This window comes from Procambarus clarkii, chromosome 10 (assembly GCF_040958095.1).
Source record: "Procambarus clarkii isolate CNS0578487 chromosome 10, FALCON_Pclarkii_2.0, whole genome shotgun sequence".
Classification (NCBI taxonomy): Eukaryota; Metazoa; Arthropoda; class Malacostraca; order Decapoda; family Cambaridae; genus Procambarus; species Procambarus clarkii.
Window position 1 is genome coordinate 54,200,045 of NC_091159.1, and position 17,858 is coordinate 54,217,902.

General features: G+C 47.1%; 1 protein-coding gene across 1 annotated transcript in view; it reads right to left on the reverse strand.

Moving 5' to 3' along the window:
- The window catches only part of LOC123774752 (NADPH oxidase 5), a 44,935-nt gene that overhangs the window by 8,387 nt on the left and 18,690 nt on the right, over positions 1-17,858 (reverse strand). The window contains 12 exon segments of the mRNA XM_045769316.2: positions 713-1,004; positions 1,715-1,806; positions 4,585-4,723; positions 7,038-7,195; positions 9,771-9,934; positions 11,072-11,274; positions 13,395-13,583; positions 14,360-14,586; positions 14,704-14,914; positions 15,092-15,242; positions 16,105-16,225; positions 17,718-17,815. Of these exon segments, the coding sequence (XP_045625272.2) occupies positions 713-1,004; positions 1,715-1,806; positions 4,585-4,723; positions 7,038-7,195; positions 9,771-9,934; positions 11,072-11,274; positions 13,395-13,583; positions 14,360-14,586; positions 14,704-14,914; positions 15,092-15,242; positions 16,105-16,225; positions 17,718-17,815 (2,045 nt within the window).

A 17,858-nucleotide genomic window follows, 5' to 3' on the forward strand; every position in this document is an offset into this window, starting at 1 on the left:
TATATATATATATATATATATATATATATATATATATATATATATATATATATGAGTGAGTTCAGGCTTGGGAAATAGGGCGTGTATGTGTGTGTATGTTTATGTGCATTTTGGTGTGTATTTTAATAAAATGCTAACATGAATCGTACGTCCATTCTTCTTATTTCATTGTACACTGCATGTCTAAATATTCGGTACAATTCTTATAGTTTTGTGTATATATTGTGTTATATCTTGGTTAGAGAGACATCCTATAGTAAAGTTTGTATGTTCATATTTGAAACTTCTGATTCATGTTTGGTACGCACGCACGCGCGCACAAAAGGTGCCGAAAACAATATTAGAAAGTATTATTTTGCAAACAGAATGGTAGACGGTTAGAACAAGCAAAGTGAGGTGGTGGTGGAGGTCAAAACCATCAAAAAGCATTTTCACGTTTTACGTTTTCAAAGCGTTTTACGACAATGTGTACTGGGAAGACGGGACACCACGAGCATAGCTCTCCGTCTTGTAACTACACCTAGGCAATTACACACACACACTACTCTATCCCATTCATTATAAATAAACATCTTTTTGACAAATAAATGTGAATAAATAATTGTAATCGCTTTAATTTTTTCAGTCATCAGTCAAAAAATAGAAAAAGCATTACTGACTATCGTCCTCTTATATTGAGCCAAGAAGGAACACCAAGAGAAGTTATACTAACATCAAGTTCTTCTCTCGCTTCTTCAGTCTCTTGGTTAAGTCGGGCACTGAACGGGTCTTGACCAGTTTCTTCTTGCCCATCTTTGATCCCCCGAAAAAGTGATGCGAGGACTGGTTCTTTGCGCCAGTAAGAGGTGCTTTGGGAGCCGTCGTCTCCAGCGTGGTCATGGCGGGGTCGGCGGCTTCTCCATCACTCTGGGTAGTCTCCAGCCTCACTCCGTTGACGCTTCCGTCGAGTTCGAAGGCCACGTTGGTCGTGCCGTTCTCCTGCAGTGCCTTGGACCCGGTGTTGCCTGAGGACGGAGCACAGAAAACTAAACATGGTTTCCATTTCATATTGTTGGGAAAGAGGAAGCTTATTAAGCTTGCCAAGGTCTCCCTAAGAGGTACCCATGAGTTAGGCAACTGTTAAGGGCTGCATTCTGGAGGTCAGTCGTTGATACCTATTTAGGTACCTATTTAGGTCAACGACTGGCCTTCTCCAGAATACAACCCATAACAGTTGCCTAACTCATGGGTACTTGTTTACTCCAAGCGGAAACAGAGGCATGATATAAAAATTAATGTGCCAAAATGTCACCTCCCGCGTGGGAATCGAACTTGGAACCATCCATTCTTCATATTGGGCACAATAAAGTATGAAATTTAGTCTTAAGGGCTGACAAAGGACAATTACTGCCCGAAACGCTTTGCGTAATAGTGGCTTTAGGCATTGTATGTACTAGCTCCATCTATAAATCGATCAATTTATGGAAAATCTCTTTTATGTACCTTACCTGAATAAACATTTTATTTCATTTTTTATTTTTAATTACTATGAAGCCATGCGGTAGGGAAATCTCATATTTAACCTATCCTCTTGCCTAATACATGACATTCTTCACGAAAGCGACAAATATGTTAAAAATGAGGTGTATTTTTTTTTTATCTTTATTTAAAAAAATACAATATAAATTACATATACATAAGTGTTAGAGAGGTGAGTAACCTGACGGTGAATTACCTGAGGGGTTGTCGTGGAGGGAGAGGGTCAGGGGGGAGGCGCTGGTCTTCCGGGGCCTGATGATGGTCGCTCTCCGCCCGTCACTCACCATCCTGCACACAAACATAACGAAGGTCACTCGTGCAACACGACAGGGAACTCGTGCAACACGACAGGGAACTCGTGCAACACGACAGGGAACTCGTGCAACACGACACGGAACTCGTGCAACACGACACGGAACTCGTGCAACACGACACGGAACTCGTGCAACACGACAGGGAACTCGTGCAACACGACAGGGAACTCGTGCAACACGACAGGGAACTCGTGCAACACGACAGGGAACTCGTGCAACACGACACGGAACTCGTGCAACACGACACGGAACTCGTGCAACACGACACGGAACTCGTGCAACACGACACGGAACTCGTGCAACACGACACGGAACTCGTGCAACACGACACGGAACTCGTGCAACACGACAGGGAACTCGTGCAACACGACAGGGAACTCGTGCAACACGACAGGGAACTCGTGCAACACGACAGGGAACTCGTGCAACACGACAGGGAACTCGTGCAACACGACAGGGAACTCGTGCAACACGACAGGGAACTCGTGCAACACGACAGGGAACTCGTGCAACACGACAGGGAACTCGTGCAACACGACAGGGAACTCGTGCAACACGACAGGGAACTCGTGCAACACGACAGGGAACTCGTGCAACACGACAGGGAACTCGTGCAACACGACAGGGAACTCGTGCAACACGACAGGGAACTCGTGCAACACGACAGGGAACTCGTGCAACACGACAGGGAACTCGTGCAACACGACAGGGAACTCGTGCAACACGACACAATCACCTGACAGGGCAACGATATGCGCCAGACCTTGACAGAGAAGCATCGTTGTCTTGCGATTATTCGGCCAAGGGTTCTGATCCTCGCAAGACATTCGCTAACAAATTAAGAGGGACATGTTATCGGGTGGTGAGAAGGAAGGTTATCCTAAGTTGGATTAGTGGGTTTGGTTATTTATTTTAAGGAACGTACTCGGCATAAACGGAGAAGTCTGAATGGGGAACATAATGCGAGTGCCTCAGGGCTCTGGCCTAGAACCTCTTGATACTTATACAGTATAAACAATTTAGACAAGGTTGAACAACAACACTCACACACGATACAAAAATAGGAATTCAGAATTCCTATTAATTCATCTTAAATTAATGGAAATTAATTCAAAAGACTTAACAAATTAAATCTTCAAAAATTAATTAAAAGACTTAAAATATTAGGTTTTAAAAAAATTAATTCAAGGACTTAAAATATTAATTCTTCAAAAATTAATTCAGAAGACTTAAAATCACTACAAGACTGTGTAGATAGGCTTTCAAAATGGACGACAGATTGGCAGATGCAGCGTAATGCTGAAAATTGTAGGGTTCGGAGCTCAGGTAATAATCAGGTAATAATAAAAAAATAATTACTTGATATCAGCAAAACTTTAAATTACAAAGTCTGATTTTGGAACAGATCTAGGAGTCATGATTAGTAGGAAACTTTAGCCAAAAAATCAATGCATAAATGTACGGGATAAATCAAATAGGCCCTAATCTAATCTTCATTTAGATTATGCAGTTCAATTTTGGTCGTTGTACTATAGAATGGACATAAATTCACTAGAAAGTGTTCACCGATGAATGAGAAAGTTGGTCCCGCAAATTAGAAATCATTCATGTGAAGTGAAATTGAAAAGCGTAATTTACATTCTCTAGAAAGGACAAAAAAAAGTTAGGGATGACATGATCGAAGTGTACAAGCTGACGAATGGGCATAAGGGGTTGATATTAGTAAGGCATTCAATATAACAAAATAAAGCACAAAGCAATGAATGAGTATTGGATAAGTTTAGTTTCAATACAGGCCTGGGTAAATACAATTTTGGAAATAGGACGGTTGATTTGTTCGCACAAATTACCGGGTAGCATAACAGACGTGAAACCACTAGATTGTTTCAAGCGTAGGTTAGACGTATGAATGAGTTTGGGTGGAAATAAATAGGAGCTGCTTCGTGTTGTCCAATAGACCATCTGCAGTTGTCCGAATGCTGATGTTCTTACAGTAAGGCAGGGATGCAATGGGCAGGATGCAGCGTTATAAATCATAGTGCCAACTGACGCAACAGTGATGCGGCTGTATATTAATACTGTAATGACATGCATGCAGTGATAGTGACTTGTAATGAGATTCAATGCCAGAAATACAATAGGAAATGTAGATCAGCGCGAGTGACATTGAAGATATGCACTGATAAGTCTACAGCAATACAGTAGGTACAAGACCAGTGATATAGCAATATAATAACAACAATACAGTGAGAGCGGTTCAGTGATAGAGCTGACATAGAAGCTATACTGTGAGTTGCAGTCAATCACTTTACACCTGCTTATGTAAGTGTGTTGTCAATCACTCCACGCCTGCCTGTGTCACTGCTGTCAATCACTCCACACCTGCCTGTGTCACTACTGTCAATCACGCCACACCTGCCTGTGTCACTGCTGTCAATCACTCCACACCTGCCTGTGTCACTGCTGTCAATCACTCCACACCTGCCTGTGTCACTGCTGTCAATCACTCCACACCTGCCTGTGTCACTGCTGTCAATCACTCCACACCTTCCTGTGTCGCTGCCGTCAATCACTCCACAGTAATACAGTATATGTTATTGATGATAACAATTAAAAATAATATTAATAAAAGAATAAAATGATATATACAAAGTGATCCAATTACAAAGCTAAACAACCTCTAACGACGAACGAACACCGACACTAAGAACTATAGAGTCGAGGTGTACAAGAGAAGGTTTAGGCTACTGACGTGTTGAGTTCGGTGGCGTCTCCCGCCTGGACCACGACCTCGCCTCGCTGGCGGGAACATCGCTCCTGCTCCACCTCGAAGTACTGGACTAGTCTGTTGGTCCACTGGCCCACAGCCCGGATGTGCAGCCACACCACATCTGCAGGTAAGATGTAACTGTTAATGCAACAACCTACGCTTAGGTCTGATTAAGACCTTTTGTGCCCTCTGTAATCCTTTTTTTGCGCTCACATGATGAGTATGAGAATTATTATTATTATTACTTGTACAAAGAAATTTCAATTAATGTGATGTATTAATGAGAAAATCAGTTGGAGCCGTGTGGGGCATTCGAACCTGAAACGCAGGTAATTCGAAACGCATGTCTTAAACCTCTGAACCATTATAGGCTATAAATAATGTAACTTGGGATTCAATTGAACCCTATAGGGAGGTTTTGAAGCATCAAGCTGGTACCAAATCAAGTTTTTACACATTACCTGCGTATATTCTGATGTGGTATCGGATTTCTTCCACCAACGCTCCCTTCAAATGAATCTAAGTTACATTACTTATAGCGAATCGTGATTCAGTGGTTTAAGGCATGTGCTTGAGAGTACTCGTGTTGCTGGTTCGAATGTCCCGCATGGTTCCAACTGATCATTATTATTATTACATAATATTTATTATTGTTATTATTCGTTATAATGATTGTGTTATTCATGGAAGCAGCGTTGGAGAAAGTTCAACACCGGGCAACAAGAATCATTCCAAAGCCAAGTCAACTCTTGAGGGCCCCAGGGTTAACAACATTGCAAACCAGGCATAACAGGGCGGAACTCTTCGAAACTTTTAAAATACTGAACAATTTGGAGGATGTTGATCCAGACAACTTCAAAAGGTCAGATGTAACAAACAAGGAGGAATGGTTTCAAGCTCAACAAGACAGTGAATCAATGACAAATCATGTTGAAAGTGTTAGAATAGTGACTATAGTAGGACAGGAAACAATGGAGGCTCCAAATGATAAAATATAGTTGAAATATTTATTTATATATATAAGGGTTTTTACATTCTCGTATATCATTTTACACGATTTAAGTTTTCATTAGTGCTGTAAGAGACCATTTTGAGTTCATTAGTGTAAATAGGCATCCACGAATTTATATTTGACACGCATTTGGCAGATAATTCAAATATTTATAGATGGGAAGCAAACGAAATGAGGCCAAGAAAACCCAAGTATGTTTTGATAGCGCGAGGTCGATCGAGAGAGGTTTTCCCGGGAGATGTGTGACAACAGGGTGATAGGGTCCCCCTCGCCCTTGGCCTAAGAGAAGTGGGTCTCTGTCTTGTTTGGTCGCTCAGGGCGTACTCAGTCAACTGTGAGAATAAACTGACGACATAGGCTTCCATCCCTGTATGTCTTTGCAATTTGCCTAAGATCCACGACGGGCTGAAATGGCGTCACTTTCCTTTCTTATCATATATGTGAGTTAAATTATTACAATTTTGTACCATAGAGCTATCTCGAACCCCTTTTTGATGTGACTACTTGTACTGAACTTTGAAACTAGCTTATCAAGATTGTAACTTGCTTAGTTAAATGAATTGTGGGGTTCAGTCCCTGAGCCCATTATGTGCCTCTGTAACCCTTTCCACTACCGCCCACAAGATGGGTATGGGGTGCATAATAAATGAATTAAACTGAACTGAGAGCTGACCTCTTCATATACAGCAAGACTGAGGTTATGTCGTAAGATACAGGATACTGTAGAAGCTTTGTACCGTAAACCTTAAACCAGCGACGTTAAATATAACCTGGCACACAACAGAGCTGGAACTTTCCCTGCTGCCAGAGGTTGGGGCGAGGATAGCCTATCGTCTGAATTTTAGACGATAGCACTGACTTGGGAAGCCCTAGGATTATGAAGTCTGTTTAGCTAGTCTGTTGATAATGTTCTTCTGATGTGTTTTAAACTCTAAAACACACCCGGAGAAAAGTATTAACAGAGCAAATAAGGGGACTGCGTAACCCTAAGGTTCCTGGGTCAATGATACTATAGATATTTCCACGAATTAACTTGTTGGCCACTTTTTCAATTTGCTGAGGCGAGGATACGAGGCTCGCGGGGTAATCTGGGGCCAGATTCACGAAAGCACTTACGAACCTGTACATCTTTTCTCAATCTTTAACGGCTTTGTTTCCAATTATTAAACAGTTAATGAGCTTCGAAGCACCAGGAGGCTGTTTATAACAATAACAACAGTTGAATGGGAAGTTTTCATGCTTGTAAACTGTTTAATAAATGTAACCAAAGCCGTCAAAAATTGAGGAAAGATGTACACGTTCGTAAGTGCTTTCGTGAATCTGGCCCCTGGCACAACGAGCACATATGCGCTTGTTATACGTTCAAATATGGAGGGAACAAAATTGGCACTAATAAGAAACCCAAAATATAATATCATCTTACCGTCTTGCTCTGGGGCGGAGGAAATGGTGAAGGGATGCCACTCGTACTTAGCAATCTCGGGGATGTTGATGAAGACGTAATCGCCGGGGCGGAAGTCGAACTGTGGTGGTCGCTTGATGACCAGGTGGATCACCTTGGAGGGCAGCAGCACCCCGGACCTGACCAACACACCGCCCGCCATTTACCAACCCATCCACACACACACACAAAATGCTTTCGACAGAACCTAAAGCTACTAAGGATGGAATATAAATTATATTGTATCTCCAAAAAAACGTTAATGATCTGTGCTATTTGAACACTAAAGCCCAAATCCAGGCATAAACAAACAATCCTACGCCTAACAAATGCAATCCAAAGCCTAATTTAGTACATAATAGATAATGCAAAGCTTGATTTCTGCATTCTTTCTCTGACACCTACAAAATTTGATACCTCCTTCCATAGTGACTATAGGCACCATCCTGTGTGACACTATTACACACAAAGACGGGGCTGCTTGACACACACACTGTGTTAACTAAAGCTTCAGCTCTCAATGTGGGGGACATGTACCCCCAATGCTCTCTTCAATGTGTATTTTTCCAAGGTAGCTCTAGTGTATATATGCTTATAGGTAGCTATAGCGGGTATATGTTACAAGGATACCTGACACAAGAGCCATCTTGGAACATATACACAGTAGAGAGAGCACCGGGGGGGTGGGGGGGAGGGGGGGGGGGGTTATTTGGTACATGTTGAGAACCACTGATCCAGAGAGCGTAGAACTCTACTATTGTAGTTTGGATTGGAATAGTTTATTGAATAATATCTGTTCACTTTCTCTCTCTCAGAGAGAGAGAGAGAGAGAGACAGAGAGAGAGAGAGACAGAGAGAGAGAGAGACAGAGAGAGAGAGAGACAGAGAGAGAGAGAGAGAGACAGAGAGAGAGAGAGAGACAGAGAGAGAGAGAGAGAGAGACAGAGAGAGAGACAGAGAGAGAGAGAGACAGAGAGAGAGAGACAGAGAGAGAGAGAGACAGAGAGAGAGAGAGAGACAGAGAGAGAGAGAGAGAGACAGAGAGAGAGAGAGAGAGACAGAGAGAGAGAGAGAGAGAGACAGAGACAGAGACAGAGACAGAGACAGAGACAGAGAGAGAGAGAGAGAGAGAGAGAGACAGAGAGAGAGACAGAAAGAGAGACAGAGAGAGAGACAGAGAGAGAGACAGAGAGAGACAGAGAGAGACAGAGAGAGACAGAGAGAGACAGAGAGAGACAGAAAGAGACAGAGACAGAGAGACAGAGAGAGACAGAGAGAGAGAGACAGAGAGAGAGAGACAGAGAGAGAGAGACAGAGAGAGAGAGAGACAGAGAGAGAGAGAGAGAGAGACAGAGAGAGAGAGAGACAGAGAGAGAGAGAGACAGAGAGAGAGAGAGACAGAGAGAGAGAGAGACAGAGAGAGAGAGAGACAGAGAGAGAGAGAGACAGAGAGAGAGAGAGAGACAGAGAGAGAGAGAGAGACAGAGAGAGAGAGAGAGACAGAGAGAGAGAGAGACAGAGAGAGAGAGAGAGAGAGACAGAGAGAGACAGAGAGAGAGAGAGACAGAGAGAGAGAGAGACAGAGAGAGAGAGAGACAGAGAGAGAGAGAGACAGAGAGAGAGAGAGACAGAGAGAGAGAGAGACAGAGAGAGAGAGAGAGACAGAGAGAGAGAGAGACAGAGAGAGAGAGAGACAGAGAGAGAGAGAGACAGAGAGAGAGAGAGACAGAGAGAGAGAGACAGAGAGAGAGAGACAGAGAGAGAGAGACAGAGAGAGAGAGACAGAGAGAGAGAGACAGAGAGAGAGAGAGACAGAGAGAGAGAGAGACAGAGAGAGAGAGAGACAGAGAGAGAGAGAGACAGAGAGAGAGAGACAGAGAGAGAGAGAGACAGAGAGAGAGAGAGAGAGAGAGAGAGAGAGAGACAGAGAGAGAGAGAGAGAGAGAGAGAGAGAGAGAGAGAGACAGAGAGAGAGAGAGACAGAGAGAGAGAGAGAGACAGAGAGAGAGAGAGACAGAGAGAGAGAGAGACAGAGAGAGAGAGAGACAGAGAGAGAGAGAGACAGAGAGAGAGAGAGACAGAGAGAGAGAGAGACAGAGAGAGAGAGACAGAGAGAGAGAGACAGAGAGAGAGAGAGACAGAGAGAGAGAGAGACAGAGAGAGAGAGAGACAGAGAGAGAGAGAGAGACAGAGAGAGAGAGAGAGACAGAGAGAGAGAGAGACAGAGAGAGAGAGAGACAGAGAGAGAGAGAGACAGAGAGAGAGAGAGACAGAGAGAGAGAGAGACAGAGAGAGAGAGACAGAGAGAGAGAGACAGAGAGAGAGAGACAGAGAGAGAGAGACAGAGAGAGAGAGACAGAGAGAGAGAGACAGAGAGAGAGAGACAGAGAGAGAGAGACAGAGAGAGAGAGAGACAGAGAGAGAGAGAGACAGAGAGAGAGAGACAGAGAGAGAGAGAGAGACAGAGAGAGAGAGAGAGACAGAGAGAGAGAGAGACAGAGAGAGAGAGAGACAGAGAGAGAGAGAGAGACAGAGAGAGAGAGAGAGACAGAGTGAGAGAGAGAGAGACAGAGTGAGAAAGACAGAGAGTGAGAGAGACAGAGAGTGAGAGAGACAGAGAGTGAGAGAGACAGAGTGAGAGAGACAGAGAGTGAGAGAGACAGAGAGAGACAGAGAGAGACAGAGAGAGAGAGAGAGAGAGAGGATGGGACCCACCTGATGTAAGCCTTGCCACCTCTGATCTGGAGTCTGATGAAGCGGTCGAGGCGCTCCAAGACGAAGATGACGCCGGGGCCCACGAACCACTTCCAGAAGTTGGGTCCGTGTAGGATGGTCAGCACCCAGAAGGCCACGTACAGCAGGTGTGTCCAGTAGAACACCTGTACCAACACGTGTAGAGAGCAGCTGTACTGACGGTTGTACCAACAGGTCTGTCCCCTCCAGCGTACACACCTGCAGTTGGTGTGTCCCCTCCAGCGTACACACCTGCAGCTGGTGTGTCCCCTCGAGCCTACACACCTGCAGCTGGTGTCCCCTCCACCGTACACACCTGCAGCTGGTGTGTCCCCTCCACCGTACACACCTGCAGCTGGTGTGTCCCCTCCACCGTACACACCTGCAGCTGGTGTGTCCCCTCCACCGTACACACCTGCAGCTGGTGTGACCCCTCCACCGTACACACCTGCAGCTGGTGTGACCCCTCCACCGTACACACCTGCAGCTGGTGTGTCCCCTCCACCGTACACACCTGCAGCTGGTGTGTCCCCTCCACCGTACACACCTGCAGCTGGTGTGTCCCCTCCACCGTACACACCTGCAGCTGGTGTGTCCCCTCCACCGTACACACCTGCAGCTGGTGTGTCCCCTCCAGCGTACACACCTGCAGCTGGTGTGACCCCTCCACCGTACACACCTGCAGCTGGTGTGTCCCCTCCACCGTACACACCTGCAGCTGGTGTGTCCCCTCCACCGTACACACCTGCAGCAGGTGTGTCCCCTCCACCGTACACACCTGCAGCTGGTGTGTCCCCTCCACCGTACACACCTGCAGCAGGTGTGTAGGCTGCAGATACAACATAGATCCCAATATTGAGCAACACTCTCAACACTATTCTGTTCATTTGTTAAAATCTGTTCAAATGTTCTGGCATTTGAGCCCCAGTATAGCGACGACCTTGCTGGTCAGAGTTCGATCCCCGACGAAGCGAACTGTTGGGTTCCTTCACTCCAACCTCGTATCCCATCCAAGTGCTATATAATTATATTGACTTAGAATTTTATCCTCATAATTACCCCCAGGATGAGGGGGGGGGGAGGTTTGATTACCTCATACCTCAGGATTTGGGATGGGAAAAGGGGGGTGGGCGGGGGTGGAGGGGGGGGGGGGGAAGAGGAATGGTGCCCAACCACTTGGACAGTCAGGGGATTGAACGCCGACCTGCATGAAGCGAGACCGTCGCTCTACCGTCCAGCCCGAGTTGTCGGACATTCCAAATGTGACTTAAAATAAATCTTACCTCAAAGTACCCAGATTTCCTGACGAAGGGGAGGGAGCAGATGACCATGACTGTGAGGATGATCATGAGCGCCACGCCCGTCGGGTTGGCTATGCCCTTGACAAGGCCGAAGAGTCCGGGCTTCATCGTGAAGATCCACTCCGTCAGTGTAAAATTTTTAGCGTTTGGTTGGCCCTCATCGGTGAGATAAATTACAACTGTGGCTGTGGAGCAAGGATATGGCGAGTTAGTGGCGAGTATATGGCGAGTTAGTGGCGAGTATATGGCGAGCATGTGGCGAGTCAGTGGCGAGCATGTGGGAGTCAGTGGCGAGCATGTGGCGAGTCAGTGGCGAGCATGTGGCGAGTCAGTGGCGAGCATGTGGCGAGTCAGTGGCGAGCATGTGGCGAGTCAGTGGCGAGCATGTGGCGAGTCAGTGGCGAGCATGTGGCGAGTCAGTGGCGAGCATGTGGCGAGTCAGTGGCGAGCATGTGGCGAGTCAGTGGCGAGTCAGTGGCGAGTCAGTGGCGAGTCAGTGGCGAGTCAGTGGCGAGTCAGTGGCGAGTCAGTGGCGAGTCAGTGGCGAGTCAGTGGCAAGGATGTGGCGAGTCAGTGGCAAGGATGTGGCGAGTCAGTGGCAAGGATGTGGCGAGTCAGTGGCAAGGATGTGGCGAGTCAGTGGCAAGGATGTGGCGAGTCAGTGGCAAGGATGTGGCGAGTCAGTGGCAAGGATGTGGCGAGTCAGTGGCAAGGATGTGGCGAGTCAGTGGCAAGGATGTGGCGAGTCAGTGGCAAGGATGTGGCGAGTCAGTGGCAAGGATGTGGCGAGTCAGTGGCAAGGATGTGGCGAGTCAGTGGCAAGGATGTGGCGAGTCAGTGGCAAGGATGTGGCGAGTCAGTGGCAAGGATGTGGCGAGTCAGTGGCAAGGATGTGGCGAGTCAGTGGCAAGGATGTGGCGAGTCAGTGGCAAGGATGTGGCGAGTCAGTGGCAAGGATGTGGCGAGTCAGTGGCAAGGATGTGGCGAGTCAGTGGCAAGGATGTGGCGAGTCAGTGGCAAGGATGTGGCGAGTCAGTGGCAAGGATGTGGCGAGTCAGTGGCAAGGATGTGGCGAGTCAGTGGCAAGGATGTGGCGAGTCAGTGGCAAGGATGTGGCGAGTCAGTGGCAAGGATGTGGCGAGTCAGTGGCAAGGATGTGGCGAGTCAGTGGCAAGGAAGTGGCGAGTCAGTGGCAAGGATGTGGCGAGTCAGTGGCAAGGATGTGGCGAGTCAGTGGCAGGGATGTGGCGAGTCAGTGGCAGGGATGTGGCGAGTCAGTGGCAAGGATGTGGCGAGTCAGTGGCAAGGATGTGACGAGTCAGTGGCAAGGATGTGACGAGTCAGTGGCAAGGATGTGACGAGTCAGTGGCAAGGATGTGACGAGTCAGTGGCAAGGATGTGACGAGTCAGTGGCAAGGATGTGACGAGTCAGTGGCAAGGATGTGGCGAGTATATGGCGAGTCGGTGGCGAGCATATACCGAGTCAGTAACAAGAGTCGATATGCACAACGTCTTAAAAATAGGAGACAACATCTACTGCCAGAAAGATAAAATTGTGGACATTCAGATGTGGCAAAAACTGTAGGTAAATGACAAGGATCGAGGCTCAGGTCCTCAAGAGAACCAAGTCTGAGAGTCGAGGATATGAGGAATTCTCCAGTGCTGCTTACAAACACCAACCATCTTTCCAGCGGTCATAAAGAGGGCTGAATGAAGTGCCCAAAATGTTTGTGTGTGTACGTCTCTCTTTTTGATGACATCAGTAAACACTTCCGCCAAGATGGCTTGCGTTTAGATTACCGCAATAACTCAGATCACCACGTAGAGAAAAAAAAAACGATGGAACGCCGAAGCAAATCCACAGCAGACTAGTTTTTGAAAGAAGGGAACACATATTAGCTACAGCTTCTGGCATTTGGTGCCAGAAGCTGTCTTCATTCTCTCACACACACTAATAAGGTCCCCTGGCTAGATAAGATGGCAGCTCACGCCTCCAGAAGAAATACAGGTCTTTTCATACAAAAGATGGATCACAAAATGATTTTTTAATGTATTAAACAAAAAAACTTTAACCTACCCAATCCTACCAATTTTAACCTAAGCTAACCCACCCCATCTAACCCAACCTAACCAACTATGACCTACAACCTAAGCTAGGCTAACCATAACCTGCTCTTAATATAACGAGATATATATATACAATGTTAACAAGCAACAGTCAAGCTACGTACAAAAACCTGCGTGTACGAACTGACCATCCACCTCCCCCTCCTCCCCCCCCCCACACACTCCAGGAAGCACTCACAGAAGTTGATGAGATGCATGACGGTGTGGACGACGGAGTAGATGAAGATGAGCCAGCCACACAGCTTGTGGAGGTAGAGGTGCTGGTCCAGAGGCAGGAAGCTGATGGCACCCACGGAGCGAAGGTAGGTGATGGACTGACGCAGCACGAACACCAAGATGAACATGCAGTTGAAGTTGAGACACTGACCTGAGGGTCGGGAGGGAAGGAGGGAGTGAGTGAGAGAGTTTAGCAACAGCTGTGGAAACGGAGTTGTCGCAGAGCTAATACGTCGTATTTATTTTTTGTAACGGAATCGACCTACCCACCCTACCCAACTACCCTGTTCTGTTATCTAGCAGTAAATAGGTACCTGGGAGTTAGTCAGGTGTCACGGGCTGCTTCCTGTGGGGTGGAGGCCTGGTCGAGGACCGGGCCGCGGGGACACTAAGGCCCCGAAATCATCTCAAGATAACCCATTATGCACACAATGCGTATTAGTGACTTTAGGCATAGTATACTCTAGCTCCGTCTAGAAATCCAGCACTGCTTGCAATTCATTTTATATGCATGTACTTTTCCCTAAATAATGATTATTAATACATGTAACCACAAGGTTTTACATCGTGCGAGTGCTGGGTGTTCGGTAAAGATACGACGTGTTCTATGCATCGGCCTCGATGTTTATTAGTCTTCAGACTAATGTTCATTAGCCTTCACATTACACAGCTTATTAATTAGTCTCGTACTGTATATCATTTATCGACTAGAAGCGAAATACAGATACAATGCAAGGATTTCATGCATTTTATCATTTAATCTTTATATGCAAGTCCAAACTCCAGTGAAATAAACTTTAGTTCCCCTAATAAAGTCATCAACCAATTACAAAAAAAACGCCTATCAATCCACACACACACGTAAATCTCATCAACATTGCCTCTTTGAACTACATAATTACCAGTCGAGGAGAACAAGACCCTTACCACACGCCCTGGCTAATATGGTGTAGGTGTTGTTGTTCCAATACTCGTAGGCTCGCGTGGCGAAGAGGCACACGTTGATGGCAAGGTATATAAAGAGGAAGGTGAGGTAGACGTAGTTGTTCTTGGCGTAAGGAATTGAGAGCTGGTAGGGCTTCAGCTTGGCCAGCTTCTGCGAGAAGGTCTCCTTGTTAGTGCCCAGGTCTGGGGGCACCAGCCACCGGTCGATGCTGTGGGGAAAAGGTGGGTGAGTATGTGGCGGGTATGTGGAGGGTATGTGTCGGATAATAAGGAAGGTCGGTGTTGGCCTCCCAACAACCATAGACTTTAACCTAACCAGGACGCACCTGATGGAGAGGTTCTCAAGGAGCCCGTCGTGCTTCTCCAGCTGAGCCTTGAGGGACTCGTAGGTGATGGCTCCCGTGTTCTGGGTGTCGGCGTCTTCGAACATTGCCAGCGTCAGGTCCTCGATCTGCTCGTCGCTAAACTTCATCCCGTTTTCCTCCATGCACGCCTTCATCACCTTCTGCAGCTCGCTCTGCTGGATCAGCCCGTCGCCTGCACGCAGTGAACCAAGATGCCTTAGAGTGCATGATCTTCAAAATCCATCACGCACTAAGGCAACATTATTAATACAAACAAAAATAGCCTAATGAGTGAGTGAACAATGACTCTTAAAGAGGAACTCTAACCTGAACTTTTCTCTTCAAAAGAGTTTATCTGCTCTTAACTTACCATCAAGATCATAGACTCTGAAGAGGAACTTAATCTTGTCGTTGGGGGACTTTCCCGCGAACTGATGCATGGCGTCCAGGAACTCTGCGAGCGACACCGTGCCGCTGTTGTCACGGTCGAAGATCTGGAAGACTCGCTCGGCGAAGAACGACTGTGTAGGACAGACCACAGTAGTTAGAAACAGTTGATTGATTGACAGTTGAGAGGCGGGCGGAGCTCAACCCTCACAAGCACATCTAGGTGAATACAGCACCAGAAACCGGCAAAGAACGGCAAGGGGTGACTAAGAAATTTTTTCTGCACATATATAAGATATGTACTGAGAACGGAACCAATAGCGCTGAAGAACAATTGTAAACAGACAAAAATTGCATTAAAGAACAACTAAGAACATAACGAATAGCATTAAAGAAATGAAATCGGTAAAAATGGCATTAAGAACAATTGTGAACGGAATACGTAAGTAATTTTTAAAAGAAAGTGCCAAGCCAGAAATAATATGTAGCAAAAGAACTCGGTAAATAATATAACATGAAAGCACAACTAAGAACACAACACTAAAGAACAACTGAGAATAAAACAAATAACATTATAGAAGAAGTGAAAGCAGAACAATAAAGAACAACAGAACAGACAAAATAACATTAAGAAACAATTGCCTCAAGTGCGCAGTGTTATATGTATATAATCGCCATCAGAACCAAAATACGTAACCTAACCTGTCAGCCATTACAGCTGCTGCTAGTGCTACCAACTCCTTGCAGATGTATTGCAAATTAGCAGTTTTGTTCAGACACGACCAATTGTCCCCGCGCCATAATTTATGGACATATTTCTAGTATAGTTCCTAGGCCAAATACGAAATCTAAATATAGAGATTTATATTTATAAAATGTGAAAATCTAAATATACAACTACTAGTACTATATTACCTCAACTATTACTACTAGTAAAAGTACTACAGCTACTACCAGTACTACTAGTTTCACTCGGCCCCCCCCCCCGGTACTCACGTTGCGAGAGTGGACGATCTTCTTGAAGTCATCGAAGGAGAGTTCTTGTTTGTGCCCCAGGGCCTGGCGGAAAAGCTGCTCCAACCACTCGAGGTTCTCCCTCGTGAAGCCCGTCCGCGGACTGTGGAGTAAAGGGTTCAATAATGCAGGTTAGTGGAGTGTAGATTTGAAGGCGTCTGTGGGTTGGGTGCTTGGAGGTGTTCCAAGACCGTGGACCGTGGCCCAGGACCATGGACAGTGCTCGAGGACCGTGGACCGTGCCCCCAGGACCATGGACAGTGCTCGAGGACCGTGGACCGTGCCCCCAGGACCATGGACAGTGCTCGAGGACCGTGGACAGTGCCCCAGGACCGTGGACCGTGTCCCCAGGACCGTGGACAGTGCTCGAGGACCGTGGACCGTGTCCCAGGACCGTGGACCGTGCCCCCAGGACCATGGACAGTGCTCGAGGACCGTGGACCGTGCCCCCAGGACCGTGGACCGTGCCCCCAGGACCATGGACAGTGCTCGAGGACCGTGGACCGTGCCCCCAAGACCGTGGACCGTGTCCCAGGACCGTGGACCATGTCTCAGGACCGTGGACCGTGCCCCCAGGACCATGGACAGTGCTCGAGGACCGTGGACCGTGCCCCCAGGACCATGGACAGTGCTCGAGGACCGTGGACAGTGCCCCAGGACCGTGGACCAGAGCCGTGGACCATGTCTCAGGACCGTGGACCGTGCCCCCAGGACCGTGGACAGTGCCCCAGGACCGTGGACAGTGCCCCAGGACCGTGGACAGTGCCCCAGGACCGTGGGCCAGAAGAGGAAGAGGAGATTGGGCACGTGTAGCGGGTGCACGATCTTGGGAAAGGCTCATTTGTTTCCATCATGTCTACGAACAACCAGAAGAAAGCACCAAGCCTGGAGGACTATATACCACCATCTGTGGCGCAAAACAGTAAAATGTTTAGACGTCATCCAAGATATTAATACGAGCATAAAATGACTAAAGGAAGATAAAGACACTCTTCTCCAAGTTACCGAGAAACCGGTAAAGGCTACGTATTGTCTCTCCCGAGGTAAGGCTTATGCATTTAACTAAATTAAATGCGTAAACCTACTCTAAAGGAGTACAGTTTTGTCAAGGTTGTCACTGGGGTAGAGGACAGAGTGCCCCAAGTTGCTGTGATGGAGATTGATTGATGAAGATTAAGCCACCCAAGAGGTGGCACGGGCATGAATAGCCCGTAAGTGGTGGCCCTTTTGAGCCATTACCAGTATCAAGAGCTGATACTGGAGATCTGTGGAGGCGCGACTGCACCCTGCGTGACGGGAGATGTCTCCCGGACCAAGTGGTGACCAGATGGTGTGTGATGGAGGGCTAACACAGGCTTTTAAACCACAGCTGTGTTCTGGGCCCTACAAACCTGCTGCCAGAACGAATTCACCACACTGTGGGACACTTGTGTAGGGGGAGGGCCCTCTCACGGCGATGTGGGGGCCCATTTAGTGGTAGGGAGGTCCCCTTGGCCCTTGTGCTAAGACGGTGAAGGTGGAGGAGGACGTGTAATAACCGAGACTGGTGAGTAAGAATAGAGTAATAACAGGTGAGTAAGGGGGTGGGTACTTACCGGGCATAGGTGAGGTTAGCTATGAAGTCCATGATGTCCTGGCGACTCACCAGCCCATCTCCCTCCTTGTTGATCAGACGGAAGAGCTTCTCCAACACCTGTACGGACGGACGCCACGCAAAAATAAGAATATAAAGAGTT